This window comes from Mustela nigripes, chromosome 4, assembly GCF_022355385.1.
Source record: "Mustela nigripes isolate SB6536 chromosome 4, MUSNIG.SB6536, whole genome shotgun sequence".
NCBI lineage: Eukaryota > Metazoa > Chordata > Mammalia > Carnivora > Mustelidae > Mustela > Mustela nigripes.
Genome location: NC_081560.1, coordinates 6,714,527 through 6,733,818, shown reverse-complemented (window position 1 = coordinate 6,733,818; position 19,292 = coordinate 6,714,527). Strand labels below are relative to the sequence as shown.

At 40.0% G+C, this 19,292-nt stretch overlaps 1 protein-coding gene across 11 annotated transcripts in view; it reads right to left on the bottom strand.

Moving 5' to 3' along the window:
* The window catches only part of EZH2 (enhancer of zeste 2 polycomb repressive complex 2 subunit), a 65,176-nt gene that overhangs the window by 17,504 nt on the left and 28,380 nt on the right, over positions 1–19,292 (bottom strand). For 2 of the 11 annotated variants that reach the window (XM_059396188.1, XM_059396191.1), the window contains exons 3-8: positions 11,412–11,590; positions 7,945–8,061; positions 4,813–4,933; positions 3,873–4,013; positions 2,832–2,934; positions 2,149–2,327 (exon numbers count right to left, since the gene is read on the bottom strand). In XM_059396188.1, coding sequence (XP_059252171.1) covers positions 2,149–2,327; positions 2,832–2,934; positions 3,873–4,013; positions 4,813–4,933; positions 7,945–8,061; positions 11,412–11,590 — 840 coding nt within the window. The remainder of the gene's footprint in view (positions 1–2,148; positions 2,328–2,831; positions 2,935–3,872; positions 4,014–4,812; positions 4,934–7,944; positions 8,062–11,411; positions 11,591–19,292) is intronic. The other 9 variants (XM_059396193.1, XM_059396195.1, XM_059396198.1 and 6 more) reach the window with 6 other exon arrangements.

Below are 19,292 nucleotides of genomic sequence, written 5' to 3'. Positions count from 1 at the left end.
AATTGCACGTAAATTGCACGGAGTAATCAGCTGAATCCTTACAACCGACAGCGTGTGAAGTGCTACTAGGTTATTCTCTCACACAGACAAAAGACAAAATGAAAGCACAAAATGCTATCTTTTATATGTTTAGTGTATTTACTGACTCATTTTACTTAGGAAAAACCTATAGTGTGTGGTTTTTGTCAAAGTTCATGGAAAGCAGTGAATTCCTATGGGATCTATCCAGGCTAAATCGTGAGGAGACTGGCTCTAGCGTCCAGAAAACGAAAAGGGGCCACCTCGGCCGCTGGACCCCTGCTCCCCAAGTGCTACAAGGGAGCCGCCTGCCGCTCCACAGAAGCAGACTTCAGTAAAGGGAACAACTGTCTATCTTCTTCTCCCCAGCTTAAATAAGGAGGTAATTATCAGGTTCAAGGTTCACAGAAATTACTCAAATCTGAAGATCACAATAAAATAATTCATGTTAAAAGTAGTATCTTACTTCCTTTGGTTCATCTGTACAACAAGAAAGACACAAGAAATGCTGCATCTACAAACAAATTAAAGGGGCCATTTTACAGACTTCCGAGTAGAGAGTCCACCCAATTTTTTTTTTGCTATCGTGTATCTGCAGGCAATTTATAATATTTTTTTCGATTAATAATATTTTTAATAAAAATTGGACATAGTTTCTAGAACGACTGTGTGTAAAGGCGAATTAAATGCAATTCAAGGCACCTGTTTCCAGGGCTGTGTGAAGACAATACTGCCAAGCCCAAGAAAGATATTTGATCTTTGTCCGATGGCTGGAAAAACACGTGGCTGGCGCCAGAGACGGTTACGGCCACGAAATCACCGAGACTCAGTGGTAATCAATAGCAAGGACATGGAGAACACAGTAACTCTGAAATCTACTTCGAATTTTTCTAATTAAAGATAACTACACCACTAAAGCCACACACACACACACACACACACACACACACACACCATTTCCAGGTCAAGATACCTATCACACAACAAATTATGAGACGCAGCACAAGAAAGCAGACATAGCAAAAATTCAAAATGAGACAAGATGTAACCGTGTGTGCGGGCTGATCAACATTAAGAGGTGCTACTGGATAATGAGGGGGAAACTTCTGTAAAAGCCACAGAATGTGAAAGGGCCACTCAGCACAGGGGGGAACAACTTGGCACAGGTCAGACGCCCCTGAGAGTGTGGCCTTGCCACAGAGATGGGCGCCCTGAACTGTAACATGGATAAAACTAACCTTTATTAAGTAAACTCTGCTTAGGAAACCAAGGAGATAGCAAATATGTTTTCAAAATAATGCACCTCAAAAGTAATTGGTGCTTTTTAAATGGTGCTTAAAAAGTTCCCAGCACCTAGAAAATTTCCTAACGAAACCTCGCTCCCCAGCAATGTCAGAAAAATAAAGCAGTATCATATGTGACACACTTAAATTTCATTCACAGCATTTATGCTTTTCCCGTATTCAAATGCAGATTTTTTTTTTTTTTTTTGAGAGAAAGAGAGCGAGAGTGAGGGGCATGGAGTTGGGGGGCTGGGACACGGAGGGAGAGAATCTCCCAACAGACCCCCCACTGTGTGCGGAGCCAGATGGGGCCTTGATGCCACGACCCTGAGACCATGACCTGAGCCAAAGTGAAGAGTCGGACACTTGGCCGACAGCCACCCAGACTGCCCCCCAATGCAGATTAAATTTTTTAAAGTAATTTACTCAGAGGACCCCGCACCAAAAAAAAAAAAAAAAAACATACTAAATAGACAAAAACATATAAGCATCTTTTCAGCCAATTTCTTATTCAACAAAATCTGTTCATCAATATCACAGTGTTGCTCTCGGCTACCGGTTCACAGGAAGAGCTGTATTACAAAACAAGTGCTTGGTTACCATTTATGGAAAAACCACTGACCTGTAGTCCAAATTCGTGGGAGGCACGTGGTCCAAATTAAACACGTGCAAGACTTCACAGCAGCCCTCAAGCAACAAAGTACAAAAGAACGATACTCTGATCCTAACATATTTTTCAATCATAACTGCCAGATTAAATGATAAATTCTAGTTATAATAAACGACAACACTTTCCAAGTTGCTTTAAGCCATAATTCCACAACAAAGATAAAAAATGAAAACGTACAAGAATTGCACTTACGATGTAGGAAGCAGTCATATTTAAAACATCGCCTACAGAAAAGCGTATGAAATGAGTGCAAGCTTTGCTCCCTCTGCACAGACTTAGCGTTTGGTCCGTCTATGTTCGGGGTGCATTCGGGAGGAAGCGCGCCGGGGAGCTGCTGCTCGGTGAGCTCTTTGTACCTAACGTTAACCAAGAAGAACGCCAAGTGAAGGTGGGGCCAAAACAACTCCGAAAAGACAGTTTCCGAACGGGGCCGGGTACTGGCTGTGGTGTTCGTCTTGCCCGAAACACAAAAGGAAAGGTCTAACCGACAATAATCTATTTAGATGAAAAACCAATTAAAAATTATGCATGGTATATCGAGAATCAAGTTCACGGGTAGGATCCAGATCATGAAAAATGTTACCATATTAATTAAAATAAACTTCAGTGACACCAACGTTTCTAAAAGGGTCCGGAGAAATTCCCCTCTCCGTGTACGACTGTCAATGATGTCGTGTGTTTACTGTGCCTATGGCGACTGTCGTGAGGAAGAGTACCACAGACAAGGGGTTTCGAGAACCCTGCCAGTCAACAGAGGAATCCCAGGGGCTCACCAGCTACATCAGTTCCATTTCTGACAAACCAAAATGCTGAGCTTCGTACCATACAAGGCAAGACCGCCTCAAAAGAACAAATCTTACTTTTCCTTTAGTTCTTCTGCTGTGCCCTTATCTGGAAACATTGAGGAAATGGCTTCAAAAATTTTATCAGAAGGAAATTTCCGAAGTGGGCGGCTTTCTTTATCTAAATGGGGAAATATGAAAGGGAAAAAAAATCATAGTAAACAAGTTTTCAATCCTTCCCTCTCTCCACACAACTACATCTAACAAAGCGGATTTCCTAAGAAATTATCGACTCTGTGTTTCCCTTACTTCTGACACATGTTATACGTATCCACGGAGTGCTGGTGAGCCAAACAAAAACCTCCAAGTCAGATATGGAAAGTTTAAGGCAACCCGGAAGGCTGAAGACCCAGGTTCTAATCAGAGCTCTGCTACCAACTGGGTCTGTGACCTCGCCTGGCCACTATCCACTGGGGTCTGTTTCTTCATCGACAAGCCAAGGAGAGGAACCACATGATCACTGCCTGCTTCCTTCAGATTGCGGGTTTTCCCCATTCCTCTGCGCTGTTTAATAGCGTGCTATGTTGAGTCTCCACCGACTGTGGGCTCGAGTGTGGGGTCCTCTATTATTCTGATAAGCCTTCACTAGTGTAGGGGTTAAAACTCTCGAGCAGTCAGAGGGATTACCATCATAGTGTTCTGGGCTCTGTTTCTCCCCAAGAGTGTGGTCTTAAGTAAGTTCCTTAACTGCACTAAGCCTGTCTCTCCAACTACAAAAGAGATTTGACGCGAACAGCCACCTTGCGGAGCACGAGAGCGACTGGGACACTCACTACTTGCACATAGTCAGTGATCAACAGGTTATATCATAATGATGATTACGATGATCACCCAGCAAAATCCCCAAAACAGAGTACGCTCTTTCGTTAGCCAAAGGAAATAAAGATGCCTAACTATAGGATGAAATGTTACAAATGATATTCTCATTCTGATTCTATTACTATCAATATGCTAGTTCAGAAAAGGAAAAAGAGAAAGAAGGAATGAACATCTGTTTGTACTTTACTGTTTTTGAAAAACGCTGTCAGGGCTACACACAAGCCTAATACACAGACATACCATCTCTGTTCTCCTCTAGATCTTTCTGTTTCTCTTCTCTTTCATCAGGATCATCTCCATCATCATCATCGTCATCATCATTGTACTGACCAAGAGCATTCACCAACTCCACAAAAATTTCATCATTTATAAACCCACATTCTGAAATTCATCAAGTCAAATATCAGAAATACACAGAGGAAAGTGGTGATGACAAAAGTTTACATATGCCTTTTCTAACCTGGAAGAAACAGCCAGGACCTATTAATTAGCACCAGCACATCGTTAAAATGAGGTAGGAGATCATTTTTAAGATTGGCCTGAGGCAAAGTTAGGAGGAATTTAACTTCAACACCTGGCACCTTCTCTTTCATCACACCCTCCCCAAGTTTCCAGCGCCCGCTACTTGAACCTAATTCTCTAGAAACTAACTGTGGCCTCAGCCTCCTCCTAACAACTCTTCCCGAGAGAAGCGATGGCGATGATGTTACACATGCCGCCCTCCTGCTGGATGCTTCGCTGGGGTCTCCGGGATGGGACAGAAACCGTGGTGGCAGTGGCGGAAGTGTAGGTCCTGCGGCAGCTAAGGGGGGCGTCCTTCTGAGCATGGGGCCTTCTGGAGCCCACGCATCACACAAGCAGGGCCCTGACCCTAATTTACCGGGAAGGAATCTTAAAACCTACAAACATCCCAACAACTCTATTTAATTTACATTTTACTGGCCTCATAATTTATGTTATAACCAACTATGTATCATTTTCAAATAGCAAAAATGATTTTTCAATTTAAAAATAGTTAGGGATAACATTAAAATGTTTAGGTTTGAAAATAGGCCCAGGTCAGTCCAGCAAAAAACTTACTTTCAATATTAAAAATCTTTTTCATACCTCTACTTAAGAAATTAAAAGTATCTCTCAGTTCTTTGGCCTCTTTTTCCAAGGGAATAAACACAGGGCTCACCTCTATCCCCATGTACTTTTCCATCATAATTTTTTATTAGTTCTTCAATGAAAGTCCCATCCTGGTCTAAAACTTCATCCCCCATGTAAGGAATGTTATGTAAAACAGTTTCATCTTCCACCTAAAAATAAAAATATATTTTAAAAGCAGGCTTATCCTAAATATCAAAGTACTTTTTTAAATCAATGTAATGTAAAATACGATTTTTTTCCTAAGTAGATGTCTCTACTCAGTTCTCCAGATCTAAACTAATAGACAACAAACTCTAAAATATAAAATAAAGAGCCCTCCCATCAACAAGGATTATCTCAGAAATCAAACTGTTTATAGGGAAAAAAATTAAGAAAAATACCCTATTCACCTAATCTGACATGTCATCAATCATTAAAACTTACCATTATTTTATGTTCCTCAAGAAAGGAAAAAGTAGTGCATATTACCACATGACCAATCAATCTGAAGATACACCCAGTGTCTTAGAATAGTTGTATCAAAACCACTTAAAATAGCCATAAAAAAGGATAACAACGTAAGGATTTCTAAACTTCATTTGATGATCGAGCTATTCAGACCTTCAATAAAAATCTAGGGGATGTAAAATAGAGTTTCATAAAGTTTATGCCAAAAGGATTTGCTCTTATACATAAAATAAGAACATTCTACAATTACATACAATATTTCAATGCTGATAGGAAAAAGATGCCTATCAAAATTGATCATTTGGGGGCACCTGTGTGGCTCAGATGGTTAAGCATCTGCCTTCAACTCAGGTTATGATCTCAGGGTCCTGGGATCGAGCCCTGCATCAGGCTCCTTACTCAGCGGGAAGCCTGCTTCTCCCTCTCCCACTGCCCATGCTTGTGTTCCCTCGCTCGCTGTCTCTCTCTGTCAAATAAATAAATAAAATATATATTTTTTTAAAAACTCATCATGCTAAGCAAGATGAGAGATGAGCTTATGGAGGTTCTGAAGACAACAGGAGACAAAAAAGGCACTACCTTAGCCGAGCGCGCCGATCTAAGAAAAGCTCGGGAGAACAGAGAACTGAAGCACACACGGGGCCGGCCGCAGACGTGCATGGGAGGGAGAGAATCTTCAGTGAAGGATAAAAAAGAGAGTAATGATAGATCAAGACTGGAAGGTTCTGGAGTCCATATTTGAAGAAACTTAAGCAAGGACAGGTCTGTCTTAAGAAGTCTTGGTTAAAAGGAGAAACTGAGAAGGAAAATTCTGATAAACAGAGCAGACTGACTACGAGGAGAGGAGGACGCGGCAGCTGCGGCCAGGGTAGGAGCCTCAGGCGGGGCGCACGATTGACAGCGAAGAACACACGAGAAGGCCACGAGACACACAGGGGACCGTCACGTAGCAGCAGGCGGGAAAAACGGAGAGAAGGGAAAAATCTCAACTAATCCCCAGGTAACAAATTTAGGACAATTGCAAAGTTCAGAGAGACAACAGAATCTTAGATGAACAAGGAAAAGGGAAATTGGGAGGGAAAGTGCATAAGGGATATAAAATTAAAATTGAGATTGTGACGCCCTGATCTATCCAGAACCAAACTTACAACTAAAGGGTCCAGTCTGCACAGCTCACTTTCACTAATCCCACTTAAACTAGGAAGGTTAATTTTTCTGGATAAAAGCCAAAATTAAGTCACAACTGGCTATTTTGTCTTCCTAACTGTATGCTGTAAACTTTGCTCCTCAAAACATATCCTAATCATAATAAAGATAGTCCGCTTTATTTGCCTTGGTCAGTGACCAGCAAAACTCATGGATAATTCTAAACAGTATTAAACACTATAACCTTTCAGAATTTTAGTCTAAGAAAATGTGAAATCTCCCATAAGCTCTTGCAACAGAATTCTTAAACTAAATGTTTTTGCAAGAAGCCTTAAACATACGAGGCAATTATAGAAGAGTATATCTGAAGTTTGTCTTTAATCACTCGCTATAAAATCTTTAAGTTACTGGGGCGCCTGGGTGGCTCAGTGGGTTAAGGCCTCTGCCTTTGACTTAGGGTCATGATCCCAGGGTCCTGGGATCGAGCCTCGCATTGCGCTCTCTGCTTGGCAGGGAGCCTGCTTCACTTCCTCTCTCTCTCTGCCTGCCTATCTCTGTCAAATAAATAAAATCTTAAAAAAAAAAAAAAAATTTAAGTTAGGGTGCCTTGTGGCTCAGGGGGTTAAAGGCTCTGTCTTCAGCTCAGGTCATGATCTCAGGGTCCTGGGATCGAGCCCCGCATCGGGCTCTCTGCTCAGCATGGAGCCTGCTTCCTCCTCTCTCTCTGTCTGCCTCTCTGCCTACCTGTAATCTCTGTCTGTCAAATAAATAAATAAAATCTTTAAAAAATAATAATATACAACTTAAAAAAAAAAAAGTCTCCATGTGTGCCTAGCTCAGTTGGTAGAGCACATGACTCCTGATCTCAGGGTTGTGAGTTCATGGAAGATGCTTTAAAAAAAAAAAAAAAAAATCCCTAAAGCAGGCTCATCAAGGACATCTACCAACACTTCTAGCTTATTTTACATATCAAGTAAGTAATAAAACTATGTATTTTTTACTTAACACAAGTCAAGAATGCGCACTCAAATTTCTCGTTTCACCTTCCTTCATCCTACTTCTATAAAGAATTAAATACCAGCATTTTGTCACAAAAGCTATTAGGCCGGTTTTATCTGTGGAAATATGCTAAACTTTGTGTTTTATAAGTCCTGAGAATATTTCATAATGTACATTATCATTTAATAACATGCTGCCTAAAACCGTTTCAACAAAAGTTCTCAATTAATAAAACCTATATATCAGACTGAAATTACAGAATACTGACTGACCTTTTCAAGCGTAAGAACTATAAGCTTCATCTTTTAAACATATTTTTAATCCCAGGTAGGATTTCTGCTTAACACTCTTTCTTTAGAGAATATTTTAACTAGGAAAGACTAGAAAAAGAGCAACACCTTAAAGGTTTATTTAAAAATATATATCGGTTTAAAAAAAAAATCACTGAGTGTTATCATTTCAATAACTTTTTTTACTTATATTATTTTTGATTCACCTTGACAAGAAAATTGTATTTTGTTTAAAATAAGTTATTATCAAGTAAGCAGATGACGCATGATTTACATACCATAAAATTCTGCTGTAGGGGTGACCAAGAATACATTATGGGCACTGAAGCGACTGCATTCAGAGTCTTTAATGGGATGACTTGTGTTGGAAAATCCAAGTCACTGGTCACTGAACACTAGAACAGAAAAAATAAAATTGACTCATAAGAATTAAAAGACAACCTTAAGCTGTCAACATATTATAAAGGGACGCTGCCCACTTAGGTAATTTTGAAAAGGAAATTCCTTTAGCTAAGACAACAAGGTTCCTAACAACCATGAGGGATTCTCTCCTTGCTTTCTTTTACTTAAGGTGAAAAAAATGCTTCAGATTTCACAAATTTTCAAAAGCTTCCAAGAACCCTTCCCATACTTACCAATATCAACCAGAATCAAAAACTGTATGTGCTAGCCTCAGGTTAACTCACTATAAATTTCCTAGCTTGATGCTTAATTTCTTTTAGATCTCAACCACATGGAATAATATTATATATACCAAATATGCCTCTTAAATCTCACTTAATAAGAATATGAAAACTGTTAGGTTCACCTTTCTTATCTTTATCCTCCCTTTTAAAAAGCCCAAGCATCATTTACTGATATTACCAGATGATAAACAAAAATGAAGGGTAGTAACAGATCTGAATTTCAATCACAACAAAAGAAGTTCATATCCATTCTGCAGAAGTATAATCTCTAAATTAATAGTAATAGCTAGCATTATTGAGCACTTTCTATGTGCGAGGCACTATTTTGAACACATTACATGTCTTATCATATTCTGTCCTCTTGACAACACTGTAAGATGAGGACTAATTCTTAGCCCCCATTTTACAGATGAAAAAACTCAGGTGAAAAAAAGGTAAGTAACTGGCCCAAAGTCATGCAGTGGATCGGGCTAAAATTTCATCCCAGAAAGAAAGCCTGACTCTGGAGCCTCAGCTCTTACCCACTACACATACTGCCACCGATACCGTATTCTAGAATGTTTAAGTGCATCTACTCTCTTGAAATACCGTATTTCATCCAACCTGTGATGACCTCAATTTCAAGGCATTCCATTACTTTCTGTATCAGTGAGAAAATAATGTTGCCAGCCAAACTGTAACATAATGCTTTCTTATCACAGCAATTCTAAGATGCATCATATGTTAAAATGTTCAAAATTTTGCATCTTTGATTCTATGAAATACGGTAAAAATCTGTGCCCAAAGGACCACAGCACTTTCTATACTGTCTAGGAATCCAGCTTTTCTTAAAGAGGACCATTACCCAATCATAAGGCTTCCAAGAACCTGCTCAAAAATACCCTCGGACATATATTCATAAGCTACAATGAGTGAAAATAGAGTAAAAAGAAGAATTGAAGGAGTAAAATGAAACAAAAATAATATATATACACACACATAATTATTAAATGTCTGATTTTTATTGGAGAGGTCTTAAAAATAGCAGGACTAGATTTGGTGAAATTACAGTGAAAATCTTTGGCTTACAGGCCACACCTGGCCCTCAGCGTCTCATCAGGCCAGGGGGACAATCTTGCCATGGTCACAATCACTGCGGCACAAAACAGTTCCTTCCTGGTGGAAGTGAAGGTTTAAAGATAAGAGTAGTTAGAAAGAACTGTGACAGTGATTAATCCATTAATTTGCTTTCCAAAAGGGCCAAGATAAAGATAATAATACTAGAAAGCTCACAGCTCAAGTAAATGAGAAGGTGTGTACGGTCCACTAAAACTCCAGAGCCAGCATCCCTCCCTGTTCCGCGCTCTTGTCTCTGATTCGGTTCTTCATCCATCCGTCCAATGACCCAGTAATAGCAGTGAACATTTATTGAGCACGTACTATGTTGCAGGCACTGTGCTAAGTGCTTTGTAGACATCGTCTTAACCACTGGTCCTCTCAGCCTCCAGCGTCACAACCTCACAAATGAGGAGGAGACTGAGGTTCACAGAAGTTAAATAACTTGCCTAGTCAGAAAGGTAGGAAGTTACCAAGCCAGGATGGAAGCCTAAGTCTGATTTCAACACCCACGCGCCTCATCTCTGTGCTGCGCCCCTGCCCTTGAGATGCTCGTAGGGTCAGAGACCACGCACAGCTGCGCCCGGGCTGCTGCTGGCCAGACACCCTCTCCCCAGGCCCTCCTCTTAGTCCTCTCACTACCAAGTCTCTTACTCTCACGTCACCCCCGCTCCTCCCCACCTAAATGCCTAACTGTGGGGCCAGGGCTCCCCATTACTGAACCAAGTAGTATACTCTGTCCAGGGATTTTAAGTACAAAGTAACTGTAATTTCTTACCAAAAAAATTAGAGTTTGGGGGTTTTCTTTCACACTTGGAGGGAAGTAAATTAATATTGTGGCTTTAATTCTGAAGATTAGCCTCCTTTAGAGGTTGGGGCAGGAAGGGGAGCGTGTTGCCTCTCCAACTCTGACTTACCCACCTGCGAACTTAACATCTGAACCCAAGGTCAGACTTAAGGCTAGACAGCTTACTATTCCTTTCAACTACCAGACAGGAGGGACTCTACTTCATCTGTTTGCTCTAAAGATGGAGAAAATGCTCTGGAGCTACTGAATGAGGTCCAGTGATTTTTACCCCTGAAGAGAAAGAACTTAGAGAAGCACAAAAATGAGACGGCAAAGGCTGCAGTGCTCAGTACGGCCTCCAACCCCGCACCTGTCAGACCCCAGCCTCTCAACCCTGAGACCCACCAGAGTCACCAAGGGGCCAGAAATCAGCTCTCTGAGGGCAAAAGCAGCTTAGACAGTGTGGTTTTATTTCTCTGTCTTGCAACGATACTCAGCACAGTGTCTCAAAAAAGAGTAGGCACTCAAAAAATGTTTCTGGAATGAACAGACTGCATTTGCTGATTTTGGTTAATGGAGGTTTCACTCCAATTTCTCTTGAATGCTAAGAGAGCATCTACTTAGAAAACTGAAGGCCTATACCCACCTCATTATCTACATAGTATCTCTAGAAACCTAAGCCATTCCTTAACTATTAACCTTAACTAATAACCATATTCCTTTCATTTATGAACTAATATTCAAATGCAAAAGCATTTGTTGGTAAAACAAGTTTGGGAATTCTTATTTATTGACTTAACAGGAAAATTACTCAAAAAATTCCAGTTACTTACCAGTAACTTTTTTTCTTTGAAAATGTATCATCCTTGACAGTTTATGTAATTAAGTCTCATATCACAATACTGAAAAGGATTTTGACCTCATGAGTCTCCAAAGCATTTTACCTGATCGGGCAAGTGTCCTGGGCTCAGGAACTCACTAGGAGACCTACATCAACAGATAAAATTCTCCAATTCTCATTCCTACTTGAGGATCACACAAGGAAGTCATTACAGGTGATTCATCATCAGTGGTAAAGAAGGAAAAAAAGCCTATTAGTTATCAAGGATGCTACATTTTCAGAGAAACACAGCTTACTGGTAAGTGACCGGGTTCCTCTGAGGATGGATAGACTTACATCAACCAGCTGGTACAATAGGCGACTGTGTGGCTGGACCACTGGGAGCTGGAGAGGGAAGTCAAGCCAAAAATAGTAGTTGTAGGAGTACACAACCAAACTGAGACTCTTGGCAGAAGGCTGGTTCCAAGTAAAAACTGTGTTATGGAAAATCGTAGAGGGAAGAGCAGGTGAATGGCCTGCAGGGAAGGGAAAGAAATTAACACACCTACTATGTGCCAAGCACTGTGCTAGAGATTTTACCAAAGTTAACTTCTTTAAAATCCACCACTACCCTAGGAGGTCGGTATGACTCCCCATTTTATAGTGGGACATCCCAAAGGAAATAGCCATGGCCATCTGGTCTCTGAACAATCTTTAACATCAGAAGGGTGAAGTCCAACTTCCATATAGTGGGGGGTAAAAATACAGTCAGTTAGCCAAGTTAAAAATATTCTTGGATACTGGTTGGTCCATTTAATTCATGCCAGAGACACAATGCACTGTTGATATTGTCTAATATCCTTCAGCCTTTCCAAGTAAAAACAATAAGGAACCATCTTACATCTAAGGCGTAAGGAAAGAAGGCACCAACTGCCACCCAAACGCTAAAGAAAAGCAGAGGATGATTTCTGAAACTGCCTCTATTCTTCAAAATCCCAGCAGAGAAAAGATAACACATCCAAATCTTAAGCTAGCCCTTCTGGTGAAAATGACAATGCATGTAATTTAATTTCTGACTGCTTTTATGCAGATAAGTCCTAAAGAAAAAAACCAGAATGAGTAAATATCAAGTTGGGATCAAAAGAAGCTAGACAGAATCAGTCCCTAACCAGGTCTCAGAGGCTGATTAGGAGAAGGAGTAGAAGACATGAGAGTTAAACAACAGGAAGAAAAATTTCTCATCAGATCATGACCCAGACGTACTAATACAAGCAGCTGATCAAGGGCACCAGGGCTAAGGAATCAAAGAGTGGCTCATAACCAGATTCTCGATTATTTCCATTTTTGTTGTAAAGTATGTTATAGAGCCATCCCAGACTAGCAGGAAAACTCAACCTGCAACATAGGGCTCTTGCTTCTGAGCTCAAGTAAGCATCACAGAAAGACAAAATCCTCTAAGTGCCAGTTCTTATAGTTCTTTCCAGAAGAAACACACACACACACACGCATTTAACATAGAACACAGAACATTTGGAATGCAATTTCAGCAAGTGTAGACCCTTAAAACTCTTCCCTGCCTCCTAATTTCAAAAGGCTAATATCAAATGAAAGCAACCATAAATATATCAACCTATGTAATAAGTGAATCTTATTAAACCCAATGCACAGAGAAAACCCAATGTAGTCTGGGGTCAGAAGGGGCTGTATTAAATCACTCTCCATAATCATAATCTACAAACGCCAGTTTTGCTAAAAGAACTGGAAACCAGAAACTGAACAAAAGCTCCGTACATACATTTTGGTCAAACTACAGAACACCCAAGTGGCATAGGACACAGCTAACCGGAGCCGAACAAACACGAATACCTAATTCAAGAGTAGTCCTAGGAGTGGGAAATAAGATCATTTCTGCCCCCTGAAAAAATGAAAACAAAAGAAAGCAAAAACTAACATATGGGAGACCGAGTACTGTGAAGCCCCCCCACCGCCCCGCTTCCATAAGCCGCAGCAGCACACTCATCCAGAAGTTTCTGTGAGTGGACGGGGATAAAAGCTACAGGGCAGCAGTGGCGTAATTTCCAGAGAGAGCCGACACCGGCACCAGGCCTCCCAGGAGCACAAAGTCCCAGCTCAGGGGGTAGATCTGCTCAGGGGGTAGATCGGGGACCACCAATCAGGTCAGCCACGTGTCCTGACTCTTGCAGAAAAAAAAAAATTTTTTTTTAAAGATTATTTATTTATTTGACAGAGAGCACAAGCAGGGGGAGCAGGAGAGGGAGAAGCAGGCTTCCCGCTAAGCAAGAAGGCCTATGCGGGGCTTGATCCCACCACCCCAGGACCCTGAGATCATGACCTGAGCCTAAGGCAGACGCTTAACCCACTGACACCCAGGCACCCCACAGAAAAGATTTATAACTGCTTCTTGACTGTTCACTATTTACTAAATAGCGCTGTAACAACTAGAAAGCTAAACAGAAAAATACTAAAAACCAAATCCTTACTCATTGTTTATACCAAAGGAAATTCCTGATAAGTGAAAACAACTAAACAGAAAGATGCAAAGGTAATTTATACAATCTTTACATTCTAAGCCTTTAGAAACAGAGAAATCAAAAGAAATTCTAATTTGACTATCTAAACATGTAAAACTTCTATAAATCAAAATATACCAGAAATAACATCAAAATGTGGGGAATGGGGGGGTAAGAATCTGTAAAACATGATTTAAAAAGGAGTATTTAATAATAAACAAAAGTCCTTAAAAATCCTAAGAAACAGTTCAACTTAATTTTAACAGATCCAACACCCTAACAGTTATTTATGAAATATAAACAACAGAAACTTGACCTCGTTCAATAAGTAATATAAAGCAAACAAACTGGTAACTTTTTACCTATCACACTGACAAAGATCCAAAAGACCACTATTACGCATTGGGAACAGAGATAAACGGACACTACACTACCATAAACAGCTGGTGGGGTATAGATGGAAAATCTTTCAGGAGAAAGCTATGGTGATACCCATAAAAATTTAAATATGCCTATATCCTCTTGACCATGTAATTTTATTTCTAGGGACTCCTCCTACAAAATCACTCAAGATGCAAAGATGTAGATGAAGGGTATAGACTGAAATACTAATTGCAAAAGTAAAAAAACTTAAAACCTAAATGTTCACACCTATTTAAGAATAGGACAATAAATGGTGGTATATTCACAGTATCAAACACTGCATTCTTAGAGACTGAGGACCTGGATGGAGGCTGCAGAAGTGATGGCCCAAAAGGCAGGGGGTGGGGTGATGGGCAAAATGGGGGAGGGGAGTGAGACACAGTTTCCAGTAGGGAATGACTAATTCCCGGGAATAAAAAGTACAGCAGGGGTACCTGGGCAGCTCAGCTGACTGAGCAGCCGACTGTTGGCTTCAGCTCAGGTCACCATCACATGGTCATGGACTCACGCCCCTTTGGGCTCTGCACTCAACAGAGAGTCTCCCTGAGATTCTCTCTCCCTTTCTCCCTCTGCACCCCCCCCCCACGCACTCTTGCGCATGCACTCTCTCTCTCTCTCAAAAAAATTAATTAATTTTTTAAAAAAGTAAAAGGCAGCCCAGGGAATACCATCAATAGTACTGACACAGGGTGTGGTGACAGACGGTGGCCCCAATCATGGTAGGCACAGCATGAGGAGCAGAGAAACTGAATCAGTAAGCCCTACACCTCAAACTAATGTAACAGGGTGCACACTTTTATCTGGGCAGTAACCTTTTGAAATATAATATATATTATCAATATGTTGTATGCACAAAAAGAGATTAGAAAGATTAAAAATCACAAGGGCTGGACTACAGAACTTTTGCCTTCTGTTTTATGTATTTCGGTGTAATGTGAATTCTTAAGAGTCATTTTGCAATGGCCTTTCAGTTAAAGAGAACGATTAAAGTTTCATTAACCATAGAGATATTCACATGACCTGGTATAAAACTGCCTCAATCAATAGAAGGTACTCATGAAATCTCTCCAACCCTCCCAAAATGGTACTCCAGTAATATTCTTTTATAAAATCTATTAAGATAAAGCAGAATCCTAAGCAGTAAATTTAAGTCAATCCATGTTATCCCAGAAGTTCTAGGTCTAATAAAATTTTATTTCTTCAGAGCAATAAACAATTTTTAACAATGCAGGCTAGAAAAGCATTTCTTCTGGTTCCATCTGTTCTTAAAGTAGCTGTAAAACATTGGTTCTGCATTTTGGGAAAAGAACTGATCTTTGTAGATCAGTGATCACTGATCTTGATCAATGAGCTCGATCTTTTTAGTCAAACAGTTGATTATCCGTGTATATAAAACACCAACTATATATGCAATGTTCTAGGAGAAAAACAGCAACTGAAAGCAACTTCTGCTGGTTTATTGGGTGCACAAAATACATATTTGACATTTTTGAAAAATTCACTTTCCAAATGTCAGATATAGAATCTGAAGTCTAAAAAATAAACTCAGACATCAAGTATATCATGTATATTTAATATAACAGTGATATACAAATGCAAACATCGTAAGTGACCCTTATTTTTTTAAAATGACCTCTTGGAAAAGCATAAAACACTTACAACATTAGTTCTTTTCAAAAAAAGAAAGAAAGAAAAGCCTCCTTATGTCATGTAAGAAACGTTCCATCTATTTCAGCCTTAAAAAAGCAAAGAGGAAGCTAAGGCCACAGTGATTTCTTAAAAAGTTGTATCGGTGGGAAGGACTGGCAGAGTTAACACAGGACTCAACTTTCCAAATAAATACTAATAAATGATTAAAGAAAGGCAAAGAGCTACAGTAAGCAACTTGGAAACTAGGTTCTTTGAAGCACCAAGAAAGGAAGGCTGTGTTCAGACCAAGAACCACCCATTTATTTCTAAAACGTGAGAAAAATGACCTTGCTCCCTGCCACGTTTGCTCAGATGGCTCCTGAGCATCTAGACCTACTGGTTCTGCAATCCTGAAATTGACCAAGGAAAGAAAACAGTTGCATACTAAAAGTTGAGAGTGTATTTAAGAGCACTAAATTATACACAGGTTACACTATTGTATTATTCTTTCTTGGTAAATAGTAACAAAAATTTCTATTTACAATTAACTAAAAAAAGAGTATTATCAGTCAACAAATAATGCAATCAAGTGTCTACATGCAAATGAGACGCTATCCCTCTCCTTCAATAAAAATAGGGAGTCCAAACTGCAAAGGTATAAAAGAACTTACTTTCTGTTATTTTGATAGAAGCCTCTCCGACACTCCCACAAAAAATTTGCAAATATCAAATGACAGATGATGAACTCATAGTCATTTCAAATATTACTACGAGGATCAAACCTGCACGTATTAAAATGTTTTAATTCTTCATAAATGCGAGGACTATGATGTCTTTCTAAAGATGCCGCTGTGTTAGGCATCCTGAAGAAGCCCCACATTTCCATATACACTAAAAATGCTATTTTCATTAGTAAACAAGACACAAAATTCCTACAAGAACATTAAATTCTCCTGGGAATCTAGGAATGCATACTGGCAGGATATTTTTAAATTACTAAACCAATCTACCACTTGCCCAGAGGACAGACATCATTGGAGCGAGCCTCTCTTTCAATCATAATACACACAGGGGATAAAAATCTTGATACGAAGAATCAATGAAGGAAAGCATCATTTGGTTTTCAGCAAGAAATGGACAAAGGTACAAAAAGAAATGTACTCGTGAGAACTACAAGAGTAATTCCTCAACCAGTTTCTTCATTAAAACTGGAAAAACAGACACACTGAGGAACAGGACTACGAAGGTGAGAGGACTTGGAGAAGATAAAGTCTTTTACCGATAAGACAAAGTAATAAAAATCAACTCGAAGCAATGGTTTTTACAAACGACCACACACGCCGTCAATAAGGTGTTCGTACCTTGGGCTGTGCTTACCACTTAGTGACATTTTTAAGGTGACTGTTCCTTGAAGAGATTAACTAAAGAGCAAAGGAAATAAATGTAAAACACACCACCAGGTCTTCAAATATTCAGGAGTATTTTTAAAAAGAAAAATATTGACACAGTCTGTATAAAAATTGTATGGGCCACACTGATTAGGTTCTGTAACCTCAAAACCAAAAAATAAGTACCCACAGATATCTGCGAAACACGTTAAGAAAACGCGATACTGAGGAAGGGAAGCTCTCAGTTCAACTGCAGAGCTCCTTGATCTGAGGTCAGCGTCTACAGGGGCCGCTTCGTTACATCAGGGAGTGTGTGACTTTTGTCAGACGTTCTCCACTACAATAACCTAGATAAAAACCAGTCATTTTAAAACTGAGCACATCTATTTTACATGCACAGCAGGAACTACACTATAAGACTTCAGTGAAAAACTGAAAATTGTCGTTGAAAGATCCTCATGGCACAAAGGACTTAAACTGAAGACAGCGCTTCCAAAGATCGGTTTATAAAAATAAGCAGTTAATTAAAACAATGTTATAACAGCACTTCCCAACGTTGAAAGCCACGGACTTTAGGTGTTTGGACCAACACTGCAGTCTGAACTCCCGCCAAGCCTACTACTAGGAAAGTCTTTGCACAACACACTTTTATTTATCCTCCTGCTTCTGACCTACTTCGGACTCCAACTTTTAAAGCATATAAAAGAAATTGATGTACTGCTGGGAATGCTCAAACTGAAGAAAAATAAAATGGGATACAGTCTCATCTACAAAATAAGGAGATGAGACAGAGATCATTAAAGTCCTTTCAGTCCTAAAGTCTTACTATTTTTATTGTGAGAACACCAAAAAGCTTATCACAAACTGCATAAGCGTTCAACTTCCGAAAGTCAGTGAGGATGGCTTTAAAGGGGTCTGGGAATGGGGGAAGTAAAAGATGAATCATCTGAGGCAGAATCAGCTATGAAGAGTAGCTCAGAAACTAACAGCCTTGAGCACGTCAGAGGTCCAGGCAACAAAAACTGAGTTCCTGAGGCAGAGCGACTTCCCTCCTTTCCCTCCTATTTTGTGAAAAGGGTTTTTCTCAACCTGCACGGGGCACTAAGTGTAGAAAGCAATTCTGTTTTATTACAGTGCTATTTCTTCTTACAATTTCTCGCAAAAATTCACATTAAAAAGTTAGTATCTTTACATTCAATGATTTATCTCCATTTGACAGAACCAAAAGCAAAATTGAATTAGTAAATATTCACTTGAGTGAACTGTACTTAAAATTATATTATGAACAATTTAAGTTGTAAATAAACAATGAACTTTACTCATTTCCTAATGTGTCTGAGCCAAGTGTGCTCTTCTGGGCCCGCATCAGATCACTGGAGCAAGTGAACTCACTAGCCTTCTAAGGCCCAGCATCCTCATCTCGGGGAAAAACAGGCCTAATTCAACTATCACAAAGATTGAAGGAGGTTCGTGTGTGCAGAGTACCTAGCACATTACCAGAAATCATTACTGCTGTTAACTTTCACTTATAAATAGAAGATGGGCTTTTGGTGGCATTTTGAGTCAAAATGGGTGGCAAAAAGTGAGTGTTCCAAGTGTGCCTACTTAATTCTCCAAATCTCTAAGATCTAGTCCACCGGGAAGAACAAAGTTTCTTTGTCCTTTATCCTCAAAATTTCCAAAAGGTCACCAAAAGCAAAATTGAATTAGTAAATATTCGAAAGAATGACTGATAAGCCCCATCCCTCTCCCTTTTGAGATCATACTGACTAGCCTAGAAACGAACCCCTTCCACCTTTGGTGTATTAAAGTCATTCACCTCTAACATGCAGGCCCTGACCTGTTCCAGATGATGCAGAAGGTGTCAGCAGTGCAGAATATACACTTCCACATCGGCAAGCCCAAGCTGTAAAGAGCTATCACCTGACAAAGTGAATAAAAGACTAAGCATCATTGCACGTCATGGGCCACCATGGAGACCACCAGAGCACGATCACAGTCATCACGAGGACCGCGCTACGAAGACAGTACTGGCGAGTCTCTGAGGCCAGCGCTAGACAATTACTGCTTATTAACAATGTTTCGTTAAGTATCCCATCAAGTCTCACTGAAAATGCATTTTAGAATTGATCCCACTGTCTAGATGCTTCCTGTGTTTAGGCACTCAGAGAAACAACTAGCCACTGCACATTGTAACGTCAACTCCCAATCACTCTTCCTTCTTGTTTGGGCGCCCGTTCCAGTAGCACTCCACCTCCCACGCCGTG